Source organism: Cryptomeria japonica, chromosome 5, assembly GCF_030272615.1.
Source record: "Cryptomeria japonica chromosome 5, Sugi_1.0, whole genome shotgun sequence".
NCBI lineage: Eukaryota > Viridiplantae > Streptophyta > Pinopsida > Cupressales > Cupressaceae > Cryptomeria > Cryptomeria japonica.
The window spans coordinates 28950908-28975400 of NC_081409.1; the positions used below are offsets into that span (position 1 = coordinate 28950908).

General features: G+C 39.0%; 1 protein-coding gene across 1 annotated transcript in view; it reads left to right on the forward strand.

Moving 5' to 3' along the window:
- LOC131033659 (neutral ceramidase 2) overlaps nt 1-24493 on the forward strand; it is a 94374-nt gene that overhangs the window by 11856 nt on the left and 58025 nt on the right. The window contains exon 2 of the mRNA XM_057964924.2: nt 5821-6029. Within this exon, the coding sequence (XP_057820907.2) occupies nt 5821-6029 (209 nt within the window). The remainder of the gene's footprint in view (nt 1-5820; nt 6030-24493) is intronic.

The window sequence follows — 24493 nt, forward strand, 5'->3', positions numbered from 1 at the left end:
AAAGTGCTTTCTTGAGAATATCTGTTTTTTTCAAATTCTAAGTGCACTTTTTGAACATAAAGTTCCTTTCCAACTACCAAAGTCATTGTAAATTTTTGAGCTCAGTGCAAGTGCACTTTTTGGAGCAGCTTTATGTTTGGTAGTTGGTAGTTATTAGTTACTTTATGGTTGGTGGTGATATTTTGTTTTCCATTTATGGGTATGGGCAGCTATGTTTCACTGGATGAATCTGGGCCATTTGTAGAATCTAATCCTGACCATTCATCCATTTTGAAGGTCTATATAAGGAGGCTGGTTCCTCTCTTATTTTAGTAAGAAATTGTGGATTGTTGCAAAAGCTCTGCAGAAATATATTCAGACTTAATGGAAATTAAAGCTGTTGCTGTTTCATGTGAGTGCATGGTCTATTTCTTCACTCTGTAAATTTATGTATGCATTTTGCTTTACAAAATAATATGTGCAAGTTGATATCTAATAGAAATCTTCGTTCATACCATTTAGGATTGGCTGATTGCCAGTTCCTCTGCATGGTTAGTCTGAACTTATTAATATGCTTAGTTTGGTTTTTGAACATGGAATGTATGAATCTCTCAAATTCAGTGTTTATATTTAAAAACTTGAAAATCTGTTTCCCCTTTGGAGATTGCATCAATTTAATGTAGTTGTGCAAATTGCTGGCGAAATAAAATTTGATTATTGCAAGATTTCTGTCTATTAGCTTGAAGGTGTTATTTTTAGGTAGATTAATTAGGCATTTTCTCCCTCTTTTCCCTTCCTTTTTCCCTTTTGTTTACTAGAGTTGAAGTCTGAACAGCATCGTATTAAAGAAAAATTGGATGAAATCAAAACTGTAGGATCTTAGGGAACCTATGCGAACAAAACCAATTCTGTCTAACCGTAAGTGCCCTTTGTGTTTCTAGCAAAATATATCAAACTGTTGAGCTATCCTGCAGTCAAGACCTGACAATCAAAACCTTGAGGTCGTCCCCATTGATCAACTAAAACAACATTAGGAATTTCCTTATCTCAAGAGAGGATATGATACTTAGCATTCTATTCTGCGTTGATTGGAAAGAGTTGTAGCAGCACGACTTTAGCCACGTCAACAAATGTCACATAATATCATATAAACAACAAAAACACCATAAAGTATAAACTTATAATCATAGCATCATATACTTCAAGTTCAACATCAAAATATTAAAATGATAATATCAAGTTAAAGTATCATTGTTTCAAAATTCAATTTGCAACAATTGGAACTTTATACTAAGTTTAATTTAAATTGTTTAAATCTTCTTCTTCTTCTTCAACGACATTAGTTGTTTCACCGATACTGCCAAGGCGAATGGGATCAGCTGCACCAATAACATTCTCGCTATAAGTCCTCCAATGAAGCAACTACAAGCTGAGAAGTGGAAGCATCCAAGTCCGTATGCTCTGCATTCATATCCCATATCTCTTTGAATCCCCTTGTTTGTATTCATTCTGCTTGTGTGAAAGGAGACGCAAGTTGGAATGCACATATACTAAGTTCTCCGCTCTTTTTGATTGCAACCTATTGCGCTTTACTAAGTGGATGAAAGAATATGTGCTCCAATTTCTTTCTGATGTAGATGAACTGGCAACCTATGAAGACAGGGCAAAATAAACAATTAAAACTAAATTATTAAAGACCTAAAGTTATAAAATTTCTAGCAACATATGAAGACAAAGTAAATTAAAATTATTAAAGAAAACTTACTTGTGATATAATTTTGATTGCTAGGGGCTGTAGCAATTGGAATTTTTGGCCATGGAGGTACCAACAACTATGGGCATCCTTCTTAAATCGATGACAAAGAGCGTCAATACTTAGACCTCTTGCATTCACAAACTCTATGAACTCATTTGAAATCAAATCTCACAAATCATTATCAGGAAAGAGTCTCATGAATGCTTCCTTGTACCCATCTGACACTTCTAAATCTCTATATGGTGGAAGCCTTCCCGACATATCAAGAAATTGGTTGCTATAATATTTTGGCGTCAATGCAGAGGCAAGAAGATGTAGAGGAGTGGTCATCTTGTTCCATCGTTCTAAAACAATTGTTTGAAGAAGGTCTCCTGGGGGTCTTTCTCTTTCTCATTTATGATTTTCTTCATCTTCTCAAGCATTGAGTCAATGCCATCATACACCTCTCCTATGCAAGGCCTATCCATGTCAGTGTAGCGAAGCAAGTCCATAATGGGCTCGGTGAAGTGAAGGAGATACTCCACATTTTCCCACCATAACTCATTCAATATCCTTACCCTAATTCTTGCTGCCCTCTCACTGTTGCTTTGCTTCCATATAGTCCAATTATTACTGATCACCATATTGCAAATTGCCCCTTTCACTTTTACAAGTCATCTCAAGACGATTAAGTTAGATGCAAAATGGGTTTTAGCAACCTGTAATAGAAATTAAAGCAAAAAAATAGAATTAAATAGAGACAAACATGTACAAAGAATACACATTACACAATTATGTTATGAAAATCAGAAAATTTCTAATACTAATTTTAATTTTTTTAATTAAATTACCACTTCAAGTTCAAGTTCATTTACCTTCAATGGCTCCAAATTTGAGAATAATCTGAAAATTACTTGAGACATTTGGTGGTTCGTGATGAACATGTGGATGTCTTCAGCCTCTGCATACACATCTTTTATCCAATCAATTTTATTCCCAATCTTTTTTAGCATAAGATTGACCGAGTGGACCGCACAAGGTGTCCAAAAGATATGCTGATATTGCTCTTCAACCAACAAACCAACTACTCTACAATTTTTTGCATTGTCCATTATGACTTGAACAACGTTTTTAGGTTCCACTGACTCAATGGCAGCGATGAGAATATCAACAATAAATTGCCCATCTTTTACTTGCCCTTCACAATCAACGGATTTAAAAAACATTGCCCCTTTAGGGGACACCGCTATGACATTGATCAAGGGACGGTTTCTTGAATCTTTCCACCCATCTAAACAATGGATACCCCTGTCTCAATCCATGAATCCCTTATGGGCTTCAATGCATCCTCAACCCCCTTGACCTCTCTTTCCAACAAGGTTTTGCGTATCTTCTCATATTCGGGGCCCTTATACCTTTTTGGAGCTTCATTGACACTTTTCAGCATCTTCTTCCAGTATGGGGAGTGAATAACACAGAAAGGCAGCCCATTTGCATATATACATCTTGCTACATCTTGGTCAGCAATGTCCCGATTCTCATTTTGAAATAAGTTTCCAAAGGCCCCTTTCTTTTGCGTGGAATGGGTGCTTGAGTTTCAATGTCAGGCTTAGATGCGGTAGTAAAAAAAGGGGTGGTCTTCTATCACATTTGAAGATGGGCAGCATTCCCTTTGATTTTTTTTAATGGGCTTGTTTTGTCTACGTGCTTCTCTCTCTTCTGCCTCTTCATGCTCCATGATATATTTTAATACTCTCTCATTTGGTATAGGAGCATTTTTTTTTCCAGGGCATTTCTTGACTCCTCTACCAGGTATTCCACACAAATGGCTTGCCACCCTAAAATATGAACTATTCCTTTCTTTATCACAACCCCGACATTTCCCCCACCTCTTGGAAGGGGTCTTATGATATCAACATACTTCCACAAAGGAGAATCAGAATTTGGTTGTTGTTCATTACTAGCATTGCCTATGGAGGAAGAGGTAGATGCCATTGTATTCCTATGGGAAGAAATTTTATACAAATTCAATATAAAAACAAGAGAATGCAAAGAAAAATAGGTAGATTTTTTAGACTTTTAGTTTTGGACAATTATGAATCAAAGAGAAATGAAAAAAATTAAAGAAATTAAACAAAGACAAAATAAAATGAAAAAACACTTACCTCTTTCACCCAATAGAAGCTTGCAAAGGAGTAGGAATGAAGCACAAACACTTGATCAAGCTTCACAATCGATCTTCCAACTTCCTCTTACTCAACCAAACTTTTCTTCAATCACCTATTTTCTCCAGCTCAAGAGAAAACGATCTATTTGCACACCAAATGAGACATAAAACCCAACATAAGTTATTATAAAAGCACTTTTTAGGGTTTTGGATGTCAAAAAATTATTAAATTTGCAAAATTAAAGTGCTTTTTGGTGGACTTTTCCGCTTGGTTCTCTCGTGGTCCGCTGGAATTCGGCTTAGTCCGCTCAGATTCGAACTTGGTCTAACCAGTTCAAACCAGGCCTAGTGGTCATGGACCCTGTCTGGACCCACAGGAGAACCGGCCTTGGATCAGGATCCAGGTCGAACCGGACCAGGACTAGGGGCTTGGACTAGCGAACCGGACATCCTAGGGATTCAATATAGTTTAGACTCCATATTTATTAATATATTCAATAGAATTTATAAACTATAAATCAAATATATTAAATATTGATATATTAATTTTTTTTATAATATAGCTATATAAATTTTAAAATATTGATATATTATACTTTTTATAATACAGTTATATAAATTTTAAAATGTTATATTTAATAAGGTATATATTGTTATCTTAAAAGGCTATTTTATTAAATTATATTATTTTATATAAACATATATGTTAAATAATATAATTAATATGATGGATATATTACTTATATTATTTAAAAAAAATTATATATGACAAATTTAATGTCGAATTTTTACCCTTGCTAGACTTCATCTGAATTTTATGGTTGCTGAATTCAAATTTGAACATTTTGATATAGAATTCATTGTTACCAACATGACACTGGAGACTTGGGATAATGATTGGAGGCAATTGGGTGACTTACTAAAAATAGCTTGCTCCTCCAAGAAGTTTGGAGAGCTCCCAAAAGGTCAAAAATGAATTTTGGAAGTGTCATGATGATCCACACCACCAATTGAGCTCATTGCCAAAAATGACAACCTTGCTAAATTGAACCTATTCTCTCCACAAACTTTGGATTTCCCCTTTACTTACCAATTAGCCTATTGGAAACTTGGAAAGTAAGCTAATTGTCCATCAACTGATTGTGCTTGAGAAGGGGACATTACATTAACTAAATATTATAAGTGTCTAGTTCTAGGGTTTGGTTTTACTCAAAAAGCATAAATCATTTGTTTAGTATTAAAAGATTAACCTTTTACCCTAGGCAAAACCAAAAAGATACACATTTACATCTATATTCAACATGAATGTGGACCACCTCAAAAGTCATTGTAAAGATTATACATTCTATGTATATACTGTCCAATTTTAGGATAGTTTTAGTTTTAATGGACATTTGTTTTTGTGTTACAATAAGAGGTGTGAATTCAAATGCTAGCATTGCAAAAATGGTAGAGATAATCTGACCTCTATTAGACATCATCATCATGTAGTGCAGGAGAGTAGATATTGTTATGAAGCATGAGTAATAGATAGAGAAAGAGAATGAGATAGGGATGGAATATAAATTAATTGTGGCATGGGCCACATTGATTTGGAACTTGCATACAAACCCTAACCTTGGAACTATTTTGTTTAGACATTTATCCTTTCTTGATTCTTTCTTAAATTTGGTAAGTAGTTTGATTACATTGTTCAACTCAAATGCTGTTTTTGGTAAGAGTATTCAATTTCAATTTTTTAAGTAGACAAGTGAACTTCTCAATTCACCCTAGAAATTTATAAATATTTATGTGCATTACTTGAATTCTTGTTAAAGTCTCATAGTGGTTTCCTATATTTCTTCCTTCTGTTGCAAGTGAAATAAACTCAAGCATTTGGAAATTTTATATATTTGCAACTTCTGATTATCAAGATGTTGATTTGTGTTTTCTTTGACAGGTATGGGGGGCTGTACAATGAGAAAAATGTAGCCATAAGTGGTATTCACACACATGCTGGTCCTGGAGGCTACCTTCAGTATATTATTTATATTGTTACCTCTCTTGGGTTTGTTCGACAATCATTTGATGTGATTGTTGATGGTATTGAAAAGAGCATCATACAAGCCCATGATAATTTGCGCCCTGGGTCCATTTATATAAACACAGGTATGAGAAAAAAGCATGTGTGATATTCATAAGCAATGAAATGAAATGATGTAATATAGTTTGAAACTTTGTTCATCATCCTCGCACAAACTTGTTTGGTGTGAATTTGATTGTGTACATATGGAATTGAAATTATTTGTCAATGAATCTGATGTATTTTTCTAAGAATTTCACACAATCTTGACTATATATAATTTCTTATGAAATCGGGAAAAAAGATGGAGATATAGTTTAAGCAGATAATCTCTAATAGGTAAACCTACTTGACTGGGGATGAATGCACTCTACTTTGTAGGACTTGGGCACCATGTGTGCTGAAAAAAGGTACAATTCTGATGAAATCAAACAAGTTCTATGTCTAACTTTTCCTTGTAGCAGCTACCAGACCATAGATATGTTGAGAATGTCAGTATGGAATCACTATATCATTTGGGATTCTATGCATAATATCAAACCTGTGTATATGTCAAATAGTGAGAAATGATTGAGAAGTCACCAAAGCTCATGGAGAATGGGCTCCAAGAGGCATTCTTTTAAAGTTCCTTAAACTCATGTTTGGAACTTTGAAGAGATGCCATAGCACCCACAAAAATTAAAGAATCAGAGAGGCACTAATGGAAGTTGAGATTTGGTGTATTGCTACGAGAGCCTCAATTTTTACTCTTTCTATGGTAATTAGCCACATAAAAGGATTGAATTTTAAATAAAACCTGCTGACTTGTATATACCTATGTATTTGATTATTGCCATGTTAAATTTTTATCGAAGTCTGCTCAATAGTCAAAGCTTTCTTGGATAAACTACACAGGAGTTACTAAACTTTTTAAGTTTTTTTTCAACATTTCAATTTATGATATTTATATCAGGATTCAATTGTACTATTTTTGAGTCAAACTCATTGACCCATATTTCAAGTTACTGTTGTCACAAAAGCTTGCACCCTTGCTGAGCTGTCAACTCAACAACCTTGTGAAACATGTAAACAACTCCCAAGTGTGGAACCTTGCGCAAGGGGGTTGAATCTCAGAAGATGGCCGGTTTCCTTCTCAATCCAAGTGTAGGTGTTGAACCAACTCAATGCTCCAAATTCTACTTCTAAACCTATCCTAACAACTTGCAGAGGAAAAGGGAAGAAGGAAATGCAAAAATGAAAGGATGTGATGCACCAAGATAAGAGATGTTTCTCTCTCCACCCAGAAGTGACAAAGAATCAATCAAAATACCCAGGAGATGCACTTACTTCAGTTGCATGAATGACCCCAAACACATGTATGGAGGTCAGAATTTGTTGAATGTCAAGAGGGGAGAGGGTTTTCCACAAGTCACACTCAGAAACAAGTTCACACAACATATATATGAGAGAAAAGCCACAAAACATACACTTATAATGAAGGTAAGGAAACATACACAACATGCATAAGTTGAAGGGAGGCAAGAACTGTAATTTCAATTCATTCTAAGGCCAATGACCAAACTTATAGTTACAAAAATGCAAGAAATATACAAGTCTTTAAGAGAAGTGAAAGAGCAAATAATAGCTCCAAACGAGCAGGGAGAGAACCCTTTACAATGTGGCTTAATAGCCTATATATAGCAAACTGGTTGTAGAGGAGAGACCATTGGTCAAGGAAGAGAAGCCTTAACCCTTTTGTGTGCAAAGGAATGTCAGTCAGGGAAGGCAGGGAAGTGCACAGACCTGACATGGTGTGCGTGCAAGCAACCTAGCCATACCCTGACAAGGCAATCCCAAGAAGAAAAGTCCTTCTAGGAGGTGGATTGCTTGACATTCTAAAGTCAGAGCATGCAGTCCTGACATAAGATCATCGAGTAACCATAAATGGGCATGACTTGTACTCCACATGATGGCCATCCTGCAAAAACATTAAATGTGCTCCTGTAGCTCCACGGATGAAAGTAGACAAATCGTAGGAGTTGGTGGAGCATTAAGAGCCTTGAGTGTTGATCACGTCATCTGGAAGTGTCTCAAGTCGTCGGAAGTCGGAAGTTGAAAACCTGAGATTCCAGGATTCTGGGGTCATGAAGGAAAAGAATTGGGAAACCTGGGATTCCGGGATTTCGAGGTCATGAAGGGAAAGAATTGGGAAACCTGGGATTCTTGGATTCCGGGGTCATGAAGGGAAAGACCTGGGAAACCTGGGATTCCAGGGTCATGAAGGGAAAGAATTGGGAAACCTGGGATTTTGAGATTCCGAGGTCATGAAGGGAAAGACTTGGGAAACTTGGGATTCTAGGGTCATGAAGGGAAAGAATTGGGAATCTGGGATTCCAGGATTCTGGGATCTTGAAGGGAAAGACTTGGGAAACCTTAGATTTTGGGATTCCAAGGTCATGAAGGGAAAGAATTGGGAAACTTGGGATTTTGGGATTCCGAGGTCATGAAGGTGAAGAATTGAGAAACCTATCTCCTGACAAGACAACACTTAACACTTCATGACCATTGGCCCTATCCTTGATCAACTTGGACAACATTGGTCCATGGAACATATCTCTGATCGATTCTCACTGATGGACCAAGGATCTCATAAAAATGGCAACACTTTGGCGACCTCTGCAGGATGCTTGCCAGCTAAGCATGAAATCCAAGAGCCTTAAGCATCCATTGGGTATTGAGTCACTGGAAGGACCCAAAACATGTGCGTGCCATCACTTGGAGGGAAACTAGAAACTAGAGACCACACCCTCTTAAGGAGAATGCGACAGGTGCAAAAGCACTTATGAAAGCAAAACAACCTCTAATATATATTTACATTGTCATCAAGACCCTCTTTAGAAGCAAGGATTGAGATGAATCCCATTCACCGGATTGGAAGAACTTCACCATCAAGCTTGGAGAGATGAAATGCATTGGCCTCGTTGCAACTGGTGATGACATACAAACCACTCCAAATAGCATCAAATTTGGAGTGTCGACTTTGGTTCTGTTTGCATCCCACTTGAGAACTAGATCTCCCTCTTTGAAGACCTTATTAGTAGCCTTTTTGTCAAAACCTCTCTTGACTTGTTCTTGATGAGCCTCAAGCGTATGCATAGCCTGACTTCTAACCTCTTCCAACTCCATTAGCTCAGCTAGCCTTACTATCATGGCAATTCTAGCTGATGTGCTAGTTCAAGAGAGGGTAACTCTAGGGAAGATGGGAGTCTTGCTTCTTTCCCATACACCAGCATGAAAGGGGAGTTACTGATCACCATCTTGGGTGTGATCTTGTTAGCCCATAAGGCTGTCCTCAACTTAGTATGCCAAGACCTCTGGTTGTCTTCAATCGTCCTTTTGATTATCCTGATGAGGTTCTTATTGGAAGATTCAACTAAGCCATTCCCCTGAGGGTAATAATTAGATGAAGTTTTCAAGCATACACCATGCTTAATTGCTCAAAAACTGATTTGGGTTCCAACGAATGCCTTGGCATTATCTGATATGATGGTGGAGGGGACACCGAATCTTGTCACAATTCCATCAAGGAATTCCAACACTGAGGCTTCAGTGGCATCCCTCATGCAACTGCCTTTGTCCACCTAGTGAAGTAGTCTGTTGCGACCAAGATCCACCTGTGGCCAGCACTATAAGGTGGATTTATCATGCCAATGAATTCTAAACCCCATTGTGCGAATGGTTAATCTGCTTGAATAGGGTGGAGAGGTAGGGCAGCTAGCCTTTTCTTTCTAGAGAAGAAAGCACATTTTTTGCAATTCTTTACCCATCTATGTTAGTCACTGAATAAGGTTGGCCAATAATAACCAGCCCTCATTATTTTGATAGTTGTAGTCCTTGCAGAGAAGTGGCCCCTTAAAGAGCCATCATGAAATTCTTCTAATAATCTGCTGAATTGATTTTGCTCAATACATCTTAATAAGACTCCATTAGAGTCTCTTTGGAAAAGGGTGCCATCCACTAAGACATAGGGGATGGACTACAACCTGAAGTGTCTTCTTTTGGTCTTGTCTAAACCTTGGGGGTATCTACCTTCCATTAAGAAGGTGGTCATGTCACTCACCTAATTGACTTGAGTGTCGTTGTTAGTTGGTTGATCCTCTTGTAAGACAAGGGCGACCTCTGAAGTAGTCTCAGAAGATGAGACGAGTTGTTCACATAGGCCCTTGCCTCTTACAAGCTTGGTGATCTTGATGTTGATGTCATATTCCATGACCTTGGTTATCCACCCCGCCCTCTTCTCATTGATGTCCTTGTTTAGAAAGAAATCCTTGACACTTGCATGTGGAACTAAGAGCTGGATCCTGTTGTTAGACATGTGTCTAAACTTTTTCAATGCTCTTACAATAGTGAGGACCTGCTTCTCTACATAGCTATACCTAAGCTCATAATCCTTTAATCCCCCATTGAAGAAGGCAATAGGTTGCTCCAAATTATCATTGCTCAACCGTGTTAGGACAGCTGAGATGTTGGATTCTCCCTTGAAGGTATAGAAGATAAAATCCTTTTCATAGTTAAGATTGACAAGGGTAGGGAATTGAGCAATTGCTTGTTTAATTGCTTCAAAACCGGCCCTCCCTTCTTTGGTCCAATTGAAAGCCAAATTTTTCTTCAACATGGAGGTGAGGGCTTTTACCATGGTGGCAAGGTTGGGAATAAACCTCCTCACAAGGTTGATCCTACCAAGGAAACTTTGTAATCCTTTTTTTGTGACCGTGGAGTGGAAGAGAAAGAATAGCCTCCACTTGCTTTGGATCAATGGCTAAGCCATGTTTAGATACGATGTGTCCTAGCAATCTTCCTTGGTCAATAGAAAATACACATTTGCTTGGGTTCAAGGACACACCATATTCCCTGCATTTCATGAACACCTACTCAAGATCACCAAAATGATCAGCTGCATGCTTCGAATAAACAGTTATATTATCGAGGTATATAAGCACAAGTTTTGCTAATACACCCTTGAAAGCCATATCCATTGCTCTTTGAAACGTGGCACCTGCATTGGTTAGCCCAAAAGGCATCTTACAATAAGCATAGGTACCCCACTTAGTAGTAAATGCGGTCTTGTATTGGTCTAACTCTTGGACTAAAATTTGATTGTAGCCTGAATACCCATCCAAGAATGAAAAATCTTTTTGAGCCATTGACCCTTTGTGGAATTTTCTCCATGGAGGGAAGGGGATAATGTTCCTTAAGGGAAGCTCTATTGAGGTCCCTAAAGTCTACATCTGATCTCCACATTCTTCTTGCTTACAGGGACAAGGTTAGCTACCCAAGAGGAGTGTTTGATAGGGAGGATGATATTGGCTTCTATAAGTTTGGTTAACTCTTTTCTCATTAGTGGCTTGATTTTGGGGTCTATTGGCCTTTGCTTTTGTCTAATTGGTTTTGCATCTGGGTTTAGTTCTATAGTATTCAGGGCTAGGCGAGGGTCAAAACCCTTCAAATATTCATAAGTCCAAGCAACTACGTCATCATAAATTTGACAAAGCTTAACAAAGGCTTCTTGTTCGTTTGAGGAACATACCTTTCCCAAAATTTAGTGACCTACCCTCGACAACAACAATTGGCTTATAATCACCCTTCTTTGTGGCCAGGTTCATCCTCTTTTTTAGTTGATCATCCGAGTTGAAAATGCCCTCCAAGATAACTAGACCTTTAGGCAACTTGTTGGAGTTGAGCTACATGATTTGATCTCCATATTGGTTTTGCAGCGTAGACTGATTTTTAGCAGAAAATTCAGCTTCATTTTGCAAGAAATTGACAATATGTTGATCACTTTCAAATACTTCCCAATTTACTTGATTGTCTGGGATAGCAGGCCTCACAACAAGCCTAATATCTTGTTCTTTCTTGCTTGCAACATGTGTTGGTATGTCAAACTGAGCACCAACTACTGCAAGCCTATTAGCATGCTTATTCTACTCCTAGGAACGATTTGGATATTGAAGGCTTCAAATCCTTCAATCAAGTCCCAAACCCTTTGTTTGTATGATTTGAGTAAGTTGTTCTTTGTTATGCTTTGATCTTTGATATGATTAACAACTAACTCGTTGTCCCCAAATACTTGCAAAGACTTGATCTTTCTTTTTTGCGCAAGTTGGAGGCCTTGGATCAAGGCTTCATACTCGGCCACATTGTTGGTGCAACAAAAATGAAACCTAAAAGAGAATAAATATTTCTCTTGCTCGGGAGAAATGAGCATCACACTAGCACCTGCACCAGTTTTGTTTCTTGAACCATAAAAAAACATGCTCCATAACCCCTCCAACTCTTCTTGTGTCTTGACGAGGTTAGGAATAGGAGTAGCCTCATGAATACAAATAAGTACCAAGACCAGTCTCTTCGGTCTCAACTAATGGGTCAAACTAAAAAGCATTGGCCCATTCGTCTAGCAAACAATCAAGGGCCTCCTCCAAAAGATAATCAGGTTCACGGACAATACAATCCTCCCCCTCTCCGCACAAGGTGCAATTCATGTTAATAGGGCTGGGAGTGTAGGGCTCAATGTGGTTTTGTGCAATGGGTTCTTCCTTTATGGTAACCTTGGTACCATACCTTGTTCGAAATAACATATGAGACCAATTAGAAGACAAGTTTCCACCTATCTTGGCAGTGAAGTCTCTAGACAAACAGATGACAAAGAAGACAGGGAGGTCAACGACTGATATCTTTTGCAAGACAGTGCACTCAGGGCATGCGTGCAAGGTTAACTTCAAATTTTTAATAGCCCTACTGTCTTAATAGAAGTGCCATCCAATTGGACAACCCCCTTAGTCATTGGTTCATATTCTATGCCAAGAAAATCAGCTACCTTCTTAGGCATGATTGAGCTGTTAGCTTTTGAATCTATCATGCAATTGGAAACTAAGTTATCTCCTATGATTAAAGAGAGATAGAAGGGGGGTGGTTTACTTATTTTGCTTGAATCTTCTTCCTCCCTGGGTTGTACCAAACTAGTGGAGATTATCTTCTTGTTGACCGCAACCTCATCACTTGATTGGTTGATGTCCTCCAATGCTTCCTTAAGCCAATCCCACATCATGACATTGAGATTAACTTTCTTCATTTGGTCAACTGTATTCAAAGAAACACTAGTTGATTTTGAAGGTCCCTTTGAACCTACAAGGTCTACCTTTGTTCTTGGGGTGGCTTGGGCCTCCTCTTGCCTCCTACTCCCTTGAATGGTATTTTGACTTGTATGCTGGACGGCTACCTTGGATGTTGGCGTTTGAGCTGAAGTTGAAGGTGAGGCGGCTTCCATCGCTCTCCTCTTTGACCTTGTGTATTGTAGCATGGTCTCACCATTTGTTTGGTTTATACCACAAAATTTTGCCTCTTGCCAACTAACAAAAATAACATCTCCTTGTATGTGAGCCTGATTGCCAACAATGGCTGATTTGGGTCATATTGCTGGCCAGAGGTGGTTGGATCATTCTGTACTACTAGAGATTGGACAAACTCTCCATTTTGGCATGCACCTTGGTTGTGTGGCTGATTGCATGGTTGACACCAATCTTGCTCTTGGGCGAGATTGTTTTGCATTGGAACTATTGCCTTTGAGTTTTCTGCACCTGTAGGGCACACAACGTTCAAAGGCTTTGTGTAACTCCACTAATTTTGCCCCTGGAAGGGTGGTCTATTCTGTTGATAGTTTTGATTTTGCGCTTGGTAGGGCTTGCTATTTTGAGATTGATGTCTCTTAATTGTAACCAACTCATTGCCAAAACCCTAGACCATGGCTATGAGCTCTTGCATCTCTATTTTGGATGAAGTAGGTGTAGGCGTGAGTTGTTAACTCATAGATGCCACGGGGAGGGGTGCCAAAATTGGTTGTTGTGTAGGAGCCTCTGGGAATAGGGGCATTGGCGGCCTTGGGGCTATCTTTCTTGCTTGTATTAGACAATTTTCTGCCTTTGTGGCTATTTCATATGCATTTGGTAGAGAAGTTCTGCCCATTGATTGTATCATGACAATTACATCACTATTGAGAGCTCTTAGATGATACAAGAAAGCGTGATTGGGAGATGGATTCACTGGAGTAGGGACTCTATCCCATGTCTTTTGGAATTTGAAATTGAAGTCTCCTATGAATTCATGAGGTGCCCTCTTAATAGTGGTCATTTGCTCCACAAGTGATAAATGGTCACTTTTGTCTTCAAAATGTTTGCAGAGTTTTTCTCCTAACTCATCCCAATTGTGAATGAAGTTGGAGGGCAACCCTCTATACCATTGTAGGGCCTTATCCTTAAATGATGATGCAAGAAGCCTTACTTCTACGTTATCTTCAGTTACATTAAACACAGTGCAAATGCTAGCAACATCTTGGATATGTTCAACCGGGGTAATAGAAGTTTCACCAATAAATAAGGGTATAGCTTTTAGGGACAACCATAGGAAATAATGGTCTATTGATATGGGTGGTGGGAGTCCTAGACTGTAATGGTCTTGTAAGTGGAGGGGTAGAATGTGACCTGGGTGATGGAATGCTTACAACCTTGACACCCCTGACTGGTCACAAGGAATGTCTACCTCTCTGCCTTCTAGAACTTGAAAATAAGAGTTCTGAAAATTGGAAACTTCCTCTAGAAGACACCCTTGTATGAATTCTGGGCATGAAATCAACAACAGGTCATGAACAAGAGACCGAATCTATGAGCAGAGTCACCAAGGGCTTGAAAGATGACCGCCTCCAAAGGCTAAGATACTAAGAACATCACTAAATCTTTAGCATATGTTGAAAGTCTGTCCCGCCGGGCGTGCCAAAAACTGTTGTCACAAAAGTTTGCACCTTTGTTGAGCTATCAACTCAGCAACCCTGTGAAACATGGAGACAACCCCAAAGTGTGGGACCTTGCACAAGGGGGTTGAATCTCCGGAGAAGGCCAACTTCCTTCTCAATCCAAGTGTAGGTGTTGAACCAACTCAACACTCCAAATTCTATTTCTAAACCTATTCTAACAACTTGCAAAGGAAAAGGGAAGAAGGAAATGCAAAAATGAAAGGAGGTGATGCACCAAGATAAGAGATGTTTCTCTCCCCACCTAGAAGTGACACAAAGAATCAATCGAAATACCCAGGAGATGCACAAACTTCAATTGCATGAATGACCCCAAACACATGTATGGAGGTTAGAATTTGTTGAATATCAAGAGGGGAGAACGTTTCTTACAAGTCACACTTAGAAACAAGTTAACACAACATATATATGAGAGAAAAGCCACAAAATATACACTTATTATGAAGATAAGGAAACATACACAACATGCAAAATTTAAAGGGAGGCAAGAATGGTAATTTCAATTCATTCTAAGGCCAATGGCCAAACGTATAGTTACAGAAATGCAAGAAATATACAAGTCTTTAAGAGAAATGAAAGAGCAAAGAATAGCTCCAAGCCAACAGGGAGAGAACCCTTTACAATGAGGCTTAACAACCTATATATAGCAAATTGGTTGTAGAGGAGAGACCATTGGTCAAGGAAGAGAAGCCTCGACCCTTTTGTGTGCAGAGGAATGTCAGTTAGGGAAGGAAGGGAAATGCATAGACCTGACATGGTGCGCGTGTAAGCAACCTAGCCATACCTTGACAAGGCAATCCCAAGAAGAAAAGTTCTTCTAGAAGGTGGATTGCTTGACATTCCAAAGTCAGAGCATGCAGTCCTGACATGAAGATCATCGAGTAACCATAAATGGACATGACCCTGTACTCCACATGATGGCCATCCTGCAAAAAACATTAAATTCGCCCCTGTAGCTCCACGGATGAATGTAGACAAGTCGCAATTGTTGGTGGAGCATTAAAATCCTTGAGTGTCGATCGCGTCATTTGGAAGTGTCACAAGTTGTCGGAAGTCGAAAACCTGAGATTCCGGGATTTTGAGGTCATGAAGGGAAAAACTTGCAAAACCTGGGATTCCGTGATTCCGGGGTCATGTAGGGAAAGACTTGGGAAACCTGGGATTCTAGTGTCATGAAGGGAAAGAATTGGGAAACCTGGGATTCTAGGATTCCGAAGTCATGAAGGGGAAGAATTGGGAAACCTGGCTCCCGACAAGACAACACTTAACACTTCATGACCATTGGCCCTTTCCTTGATCAACTAGGACAACGCTGGTCCATGGAGCATATCTCTGATCGGTTCTCACTGATGGACCAAGGATGTCATAAAAATGACAACAGTTACCTACCTCACTTATCTACAAAGCAATGAAGTTTTGTAAGAAATCATAGACCTTGGTGGGGTTAGAAATATGTTATTTTAGGGTTAAAATGGTGAAAATGCCATAGTCAGATGAAAGAATTAAGGTTGTTTGTGGTGTAGTCAAGGTAGTGATGTCAAATTAATGGCAGTATTATGTTGCGGCTTAACAACCTAACAATAATGACTAGAGTCAAATTGAGATGCCTGATATTAATTTACAAAAAATTAGCAATTTTTGTCTTTGAAAGATATTCAAACAGAGTTTGCACTTAGTTAAAAACCAAGAAAAAAAATCATGACGATAAATTATAATTATGACAATTCTTCAGACTATTAGATGCCAAACTAATCTAACTGGAAGACATCCCACTACCCAAGAAAGCAAGATAACACTAAACTATTCTTCAGGCTTTTTGTCAAACAGTTATCCTCAATTTGGATGACTAAAATCTTACCCCAAATAGATTGCTGATCTAAATTCAAAGATGGGTTCTTCAATAAAATAAAAAATCTAGATCATATCTATCCTCAACTCTAGATCTTCCACTATGTTGGAATATGGCTTTTTTTTCCTCGCTAAAAATTGCTCAGACCCTTTTCTTTTCCAAAAAAAACATAGATTTCTGCTTTATATTTTTCTTTTATAAATCTGGAAGTGATTTTGGCATAAATTGAGCTACTCCAGAAAACAGCTCTTGAAAAAATCTGGCAGCAATTCTTGTCTAAGTTTAGGGATTGCAGATGGGTGAATTCAGGCCACAAATTAAGGGATTGCAAATAGGTGAATCTAGAGAATGTTAAACTACTGCAAACAGACCAATTCAAGGCACACATTAAGAGTGCTGAAAACTGAATTATTCAAACCAACGAGCTTTTCTTTTTTGTTAATGTGGATTGCTGGTTTGCCTGGATGCTCCTGAATCGACTTGGGTGACTATTTCGGGTTAACAAAAATGGAGGGAGTGAAGATTAGTTAGTTAGTGTTGATGTGTTTTTTAGGCACATGCAAACGCAGAATAAAATACCAAAAAGTATCTTATCCTCCCTTGAATAAAGTCTTTCAAATGCTATGCTTCATGATCAAATGAGACAACTTCAAGGTTTTTGTATGTCAGGTCACGACGTGTGGATAAGCACAGTTGGTCGTTGTGATTGTTGTTTCATCAAGGGGCCTTATGTTGAATTATTGAATGTTTGAACTGCGGGAACTTAGACTCTAATTACTTGCTTGGAGAATTAAAAAAATGGCAAAAGACATGGGTTTAGGTAGACTACGCTACTCCTAAGAATGCAAGAAACAATGAATGATATTTTGGGAACTCCACTAAGCCTTGTTTTGACATGCAAAGCAACAACTCCACAAAGCTTAGTGCAATTTTCTAAGGAAATTAGTCAAGCATAAACACCAATAATTGAATGCATATCAATGACTAAATAACAATTGAACTTAGGCTCATTCAAGTATTCCAGTTGACCACACAAGGTGAATTTGCAATCAACAAACTGCTAGTGGTGGATTTTGAAGGGAGCTTTGCCACTCAACACTTAATCGGATTTTGGAGGGAGCTTTGCCATAGGCAGACCTAGGTGGCTTTTTGAATGATCTGTAGTATCCCCACAATTTTTTTAAATTTTTTTCTAGTTACAATCGCAACAAGAACCTATTAAGGTTAGTAAATGAAGATACAATAATGCTGAAACTGTAACCCTTCCACTTTCTGATCGCCAAGTGCCCAATATGGGAAGGTGAGAGCATACGGTGTTGAGAGGATCGTTAGCTTCAAATAACTGGAAATAATACAATGCTTGGGTGGCAAGCCAGCCCCTTCCACTTTTGAGCAGGATATGAAGAATATTAAAAATCACTTGGCGGTAAACCAGCCAAGGATGATGCAAGAATTGAATAACAATCACTCTACCACTTATGTAGCGGGAGGACTAGAAATGAAATAGCAATCTACTCCACCGCTTATTCAGTAGGAGGACTGAAAATGAGATTACAATCAACTCAACCGCTTATTCAGCGGGAGGACTGAATTACAATAGATAAGAAGGCAGCAAGCCAACCTCTTCCACTTATGCAATGGGCCAAAGAACAACAATCCAAGTATATAGCTGTTAGTACTACTAATCAGCTTTACAATGCAAACATGGATTACAAAATTACTAGAATCATTGTCCAAACTAGGCGGCAAGGCCAGCCTCTTCCACTTATGCAGTGGGACTAAGACAGTTCAAATAAATTGTTGTTAGTACTACTAACAAGCATTACAATATGATTCATCATGGATATTCAAATGTCAAAACCCAAACTAATAGATGCAACTTATTACCAAGACTCTTCACACCACACCCATAGACTCACACACCTGAAAACCAGCTTCAACCCCCCAAAATTAAATCTGATATGAATGAACAACAAGCTGGAAATACAAACCAGCAACATTAAAATCCTCACAAACACTTCTAAATCACTCCCCACACACTCAACTTATCTCTAAAAACACTCCAAAGAACCCACACACTCTAAAACCTACTCCGCACAAGGAAACACTCCAAACTAACAATTTTTCAGATTTTGATATGAAACCCATGCGTTGGAAACACACAAGCCAGCAGCTTAGAAACTCACAAAAATGCTCGTAACTCTATTCACACTCAACGAAATTACCCCCAAACGGATGCAAATGAGAGATACAAGACATGCGATGAGATTAGAACCAACAAACTGCACCCAAAACCCTCAAATGAATTTATGCACGCATTCCCAGGCAGCCCATCATAGTACGACTAGGAAAGAACTACGATTTGCATTTAAAAAATAAGTACTCAACATTAAGCTCTATAAACTTACAAACTTGATCGCCTGTGGCATAGGAAGAGAACGAGCCACTACCCAGAATGACCTAACACACGAACTGAGAGTTATGAGCTAAAATGTGCTACATCCACACCAAAAACCAGCAACACTGAAATCCACACCACTGGAAATCTGAAAATGCACACTAAAATCAAACCACACATTGAGAAGATCCAATCACAGCTAGGAGTGATGTCTCACACTCGAAGTCTGGCAAGAGCCCTAGGAGGTATTCACCCTCGAAGATTGTCTGGAGTCAATCCGACAGCATAACAGTGTAAATTGTCTGAGATACCAAATGAGAAGCCCAACACTCTCATTTATAGATTTTGAGGGCTCAAATTCAAATTCTCATTCCCTCCAAATGAACACCAAATCCAAATGCACGTTCACTTCACATTATTTTGAAATTACATTTCATTTCTCCTTTCTCCAAATCGACCTTCTCATAGGAGCAAATATTCTTTATAAAAATGACAATAAAATCATAATGTGGCATCCAAGGTAGATAAGTGAAATATATTATAAAATTAACTTATTTCTCCATAAGGCGTCCATCTTGCCGTATTAATATTTCACTTTATAAAGTATTTTTCCTCAACAATAAATCACCCAATATATAATTAAGGAAAAGACTTATATATCAATATAGCTTAAGCAACCCCTTTTAAATAAATCGTCCAACCTTTGCCTTAAGTTATAATTTAATTTAAAACACCATTTTTCATCAAATATTGAACCTGCCAAAACAAGCTCCAAGGATATGGGGAAACAAGCTAAGAGAATTGCCCTGCCAGAAATAGTCACTGAACTGAGCTGAGTAACCCTTGCCAAGAAAAGTACCAAAAAATGAGGGAAGACCAACTACTCAAACTGACCAGCCGGAAATAGCCATCTGAACAAGCCTGCTAAAAATAGAACTGCTAAAAATAGTACTTACTAAAAATAGCATACTGCTAAAAATAGTAAGTGTTTCCAAAGTGATTTTAACCACATTTTGAGTAGTCGTTGCACTTACTAAAAATAGTAAGTCTTGTAAAAGTCACCCGATGCAGATGCATGTCGAACCATCCTGAAGATCTCTGAAAACCCAGAAGCAATCTAGAATCCAAATTGTCAAACTCCCACATATAGCCCCTGAAAACATCAAAGAATTCTCCTAGAAAATAGGAAACCCTAATTTTTGCCCCCAACTAAACTAGGGGCCTCCGAACTAGGGTAACGGCCAACATAACTAATCACTGCAGAAAAGGGGACATTACAATCCGCCCTTTCCAAAATTGCTTGTCCTCAAGCAATGCCACCACAATTCCAGAAAATTTTAAACTGATCCACACCCAAGCAAGTATGAGCCTAGGGTCCCATTTCTGTCTCAAGAAGAACCTACCATGTCGATGCTGCACCACTCTGATCACATCAGTGAAAACATCACGCCAAAACTACACTAACCCCCCTTGTAACTCCAAAATATTACCATCCATGAGACTCAAACTGAAAATCCTTGAAGCACTGAAATCAATATCATGCAACATCTCGTGCCCATAAGGCTCTAAGTAATCAATATCAACAGTGCCACTGTCTATCACAAGCTTGAGCAATAGAAAATAAGGTCTACTCAACTCCCGATCAAACTACATAACACATCTCCATATGGTATTGTTGTGCGAATCACACACCCATCCCCGTCTTGGACAGGGACCCCCCAGTTTGTGCCTTTTTGTCCTTGCAGAAGAGGAAGGGGATATGAAGGGTCAAGTGCCGCTAAAACCAAATTCAGCCTCTAGGGCCATATTGCGAACTTAAAACTCCCCAATTCTCGCAAAATCGCCTAAATGTGAAGAAAGAGTTAAGGCCTGCAATGATGTTGAAATGCCGATTTTCGCCAAGGGATACAAAGGAGGTAAAGAACGCAAAGTGCCAAGGTTGACAAACTTGTCCAAGTGCCAAAACTCACACTTTTTAGTGAAAAGTTAGCAAAAATGCCTCAAAAGGCCAAATTCGGACCTTTTAGCCAAAATGTGAAAAGTGAAAAGTTAGGCAAAAGTGCCCAAAGGGCCGAATTTGGACCTTAAAGTGAAAATCAGAAAAGTGAAAAGTTGGCAAAAATGCCCCAAATGGCCAAATTCGGACCTTTTAGCCAAAATGTTAAAAAGTGAAAGTTGGCAAAAGTGCCCAAAGGGCCGAATTTGGACCTTTAAGTGAAAATATGAAAAATCAAAAGTTGGCAAAAATGCCCCAAATGGCCAAATTCGGACCTTTTAGCCAAAATGTTAAAAAGTGAAAGTTGGCAAAAGTGCCCAAAGGGCCGAATTTGGACCTTTAAGTGAAAATCTGAAAAGTGAAAAGTTGGCAAAAATGCCCCAAATGCCCAAATTCGGACCTTTTAGCCAAAATGTTAAAAAGTGAAAGTTGGCAAAAGTGCCCAAAGGGCTGAATTTGGACTTTTAAGTGAAAATTTGAAAAGTGAAAAGTTGGCAAAAATGCCCCAAATGGCCAAATTCGGACCTTTTAGCCAAAATGTTAAGAAGTGAAAAGTTGGCAAAAGTGCCCAAAGGGCCGAATTTGGACCTTTGAGTGAAAATGTCAAAGTTTTTAAAACTTTTCGAACACCCCTCTTGCCCGAAATTGCCAGGAACAACTAAATTTGCGGAAGGAGTAAAAGCTTTAAAACTTGGGAAATTTTCAAATGACCCTCCAGGCATTAAATTTTAATATTTGTTAAATTAAATTAATTAATTTTTCAAATTGATTTATTGAAATGAAATTGATCATTCGCAGGTTGCAGGACGTCATTAGAGAACCAGGAGAAAGACCTAAAACGCAAATCGAAGAAGGATCACAATCAAGGCCAAGCGCTGAAGACTGGAAAAGAAAAAAAGATGTGGGAACACGCTGCAGGAGCGCGAGAGCAACCAAACATTGGGAACCGTGCCGCTGAACAAAGATGAAGTCCACCATCGGGACCAAGGACCAAAGAACACTCTGAATGCTGCAAGTTTATGCCTTCTCGAGAAAAAGCACACAACTGAATTTAATTCCAGGAATTCAATTTCTAAAAAGATGAAATTGTTTTATTGTAAAACTGCTTGTAGGCCCCACTCAGATATTTTGAAAGAAAGGGGAAACAAGTCAATTGTGGACAGTTATGTCCAACTACCGGATAGACTTAAATTGAAGTCAAATAGTGGCAGGTAGTTGAAATTGTGGTTGAATGGATGAGTGAGAATCTAATGGGCATGGGTTAGGGCTGCTAGTTTCTGGAAGGCAGATCCAGACCCTTGGATGCAGTTAATCCTAGCCTTTGGTTCGTATTGTAAAACTATAAAAGGCAGAGGCCTTTCTTTTGTAAAGGGTTAGATAGTTAGAGATTTTTGTTAAATAGTTAGACTCTGGTCAGAGAGTTAGATTTTAAAGTTAGAATAGGTTAGATTTTAAGCAGTAGCATAGAGATGTTGCAGAAATTGTTGTAATAGGCAGCTGAAATCAATATATAAACATTGATTTGGTGTTTATTGTCTTGTTTTCATCCTGTTTGCATGGTTTCTTTCAACATTTTAGATAGATCTTTCTATTTTGGGTGTGCAAGTATTTGATAGATTCAGGCTCATACCATTGAGGATATATTGATTGTGTATCCTTTTGTATGGTTAACCTGAGCCTTTAATTGTGTTAGTTCAATTGCAGGTGTCCGTCTGAGCTGCGCCAGAATTGGGTGCTTAGCCGTGCGTCTCCAGTCTGAAAATCTTCCAAGTCCCTTTGAAGATTGCACCGTTCCTGCAAGGTTGTGAGCTATTCTGGCCAAGCAGGAATTGGTTATGTTGAATCCGTCTACCCGCAGACCCGTGTTGTTAGTTTTAGATCTCCTAACCCTTTCCTTTTGCTTTTTATTACGTAATTCGAAAATCGCAGCAGACTAGCTTGTTGCAAATCATAAGTCCCCTTGTGTTTCCAGCAAAACACATCGACCACTAAGTAATCCCGCAGTCAAGACTTGACAATCAAAACCTTGAGGTCGTCCCCTTTGATCAAACAAAAACAACATTAGGGATTTCCTTATCTCAAGAGAGGATAGGATACTCAGCGAGTACATTCTATTCTGCGTTGGCCCGATGAAGTCGCAAGTTCAGCGATTTTAGACATGTCAACAGAATTGGCACTAGAAGGAGGGCCGATATGATGAAATGTGTAGACAACTAATTCAAGATCATATCAATGCATATTTGTGAGGAGTAACTTTATAGCTTTTTTTTTAACCTCCTCCGTGCGCAACAGAATTGGCGCTAGAAGGAGGGCTGGTATAATGAAATGTGTAGACAGCTAATTCAAGATCATATCAATCCATATTTGTGAGGAGTAACCTTATAGCTTTTTTAACCTCCTCCGCGCGCAACAGAATTGGTGCTAGAAGGAGGGCCTTTGTCAGGATCCAGGCAGCAAGTTGAGTTTATTGAGACCTTTTAAATGCTATACTTGGGATATGCAAGATCCCTGTTAAACCAGAAAAGCCAAAAAATCAGAAAACCTGAAAATACCAAAAATATTTCTGAGTCAGTATGTTGAGTTAGTCGCTTCATGAAGGCTATTTGTAGTCTGAAATTTTTCAGATCCAGCAGAGGTCGAGTCTGCAGCTATATCCCAAGCGGTTGTTTGAATTTGCATCTGCAGCTCACTGCAGGATTCATGACACCACAACGCACGATGAACTGAATTGCTTGACATTTTTGTCAAGGGTCGAGCTCGCATTGGAGGGGCAGATATTCTTTTGGGATGTCCCCAAACCAGAGGCGATCGTACAACCGGATATCCCTAGTCCTCCATCCAGCAGCGAGGAGTTTACACGATTTAAGAATTTGATTGAGAACCAATTTGGTCTCAGAAAGGAATTATGCTTGGAGAGCGTGCTGTCACCTTGGCAGTGCAGAATTCACCGCACCCCACATTCAGAGTTCACCTGCTCGCTATGCATGGAGGCAGTTAGTCAAGTCAAAGCCCAGTTTAGACTGCCGGAAGAACCAGGGGAGAGCATCACCAGCAAAGTGTGGAGCGCCTGCCTTGCTACAGACGAGTATAGACAAACGCAAAATCAATGCAGCGCCGCACTCCCCGATGATGAAAAGATGGAGTTGCCAATTGCTAAGCAAGATGAACCGGTCAATCAGACCAAGGCAGCAGATGAATTTATTATCCCTACAACTGATGAGGACAGTGTTCAGGAGGACGATCAAGGGAGCTTTGTGGATCAGCCACAGGTTGAAGAGCAGTTTGCAGCAGCCCCACAAATGGACGATGTAGTCCAAGAGTCCGTCGAGGATGTTTTTGAGAGCCAATCAATCAAAGAGTCTTTGCTGTTTGAAGAAATACTGATACAAGTGCATAAGGCCGCATTGTTCATACAGCCCAAGGATTCACTGACAGATGATGGGTCTCTCTTTCTAGAGTTCAAGTTCG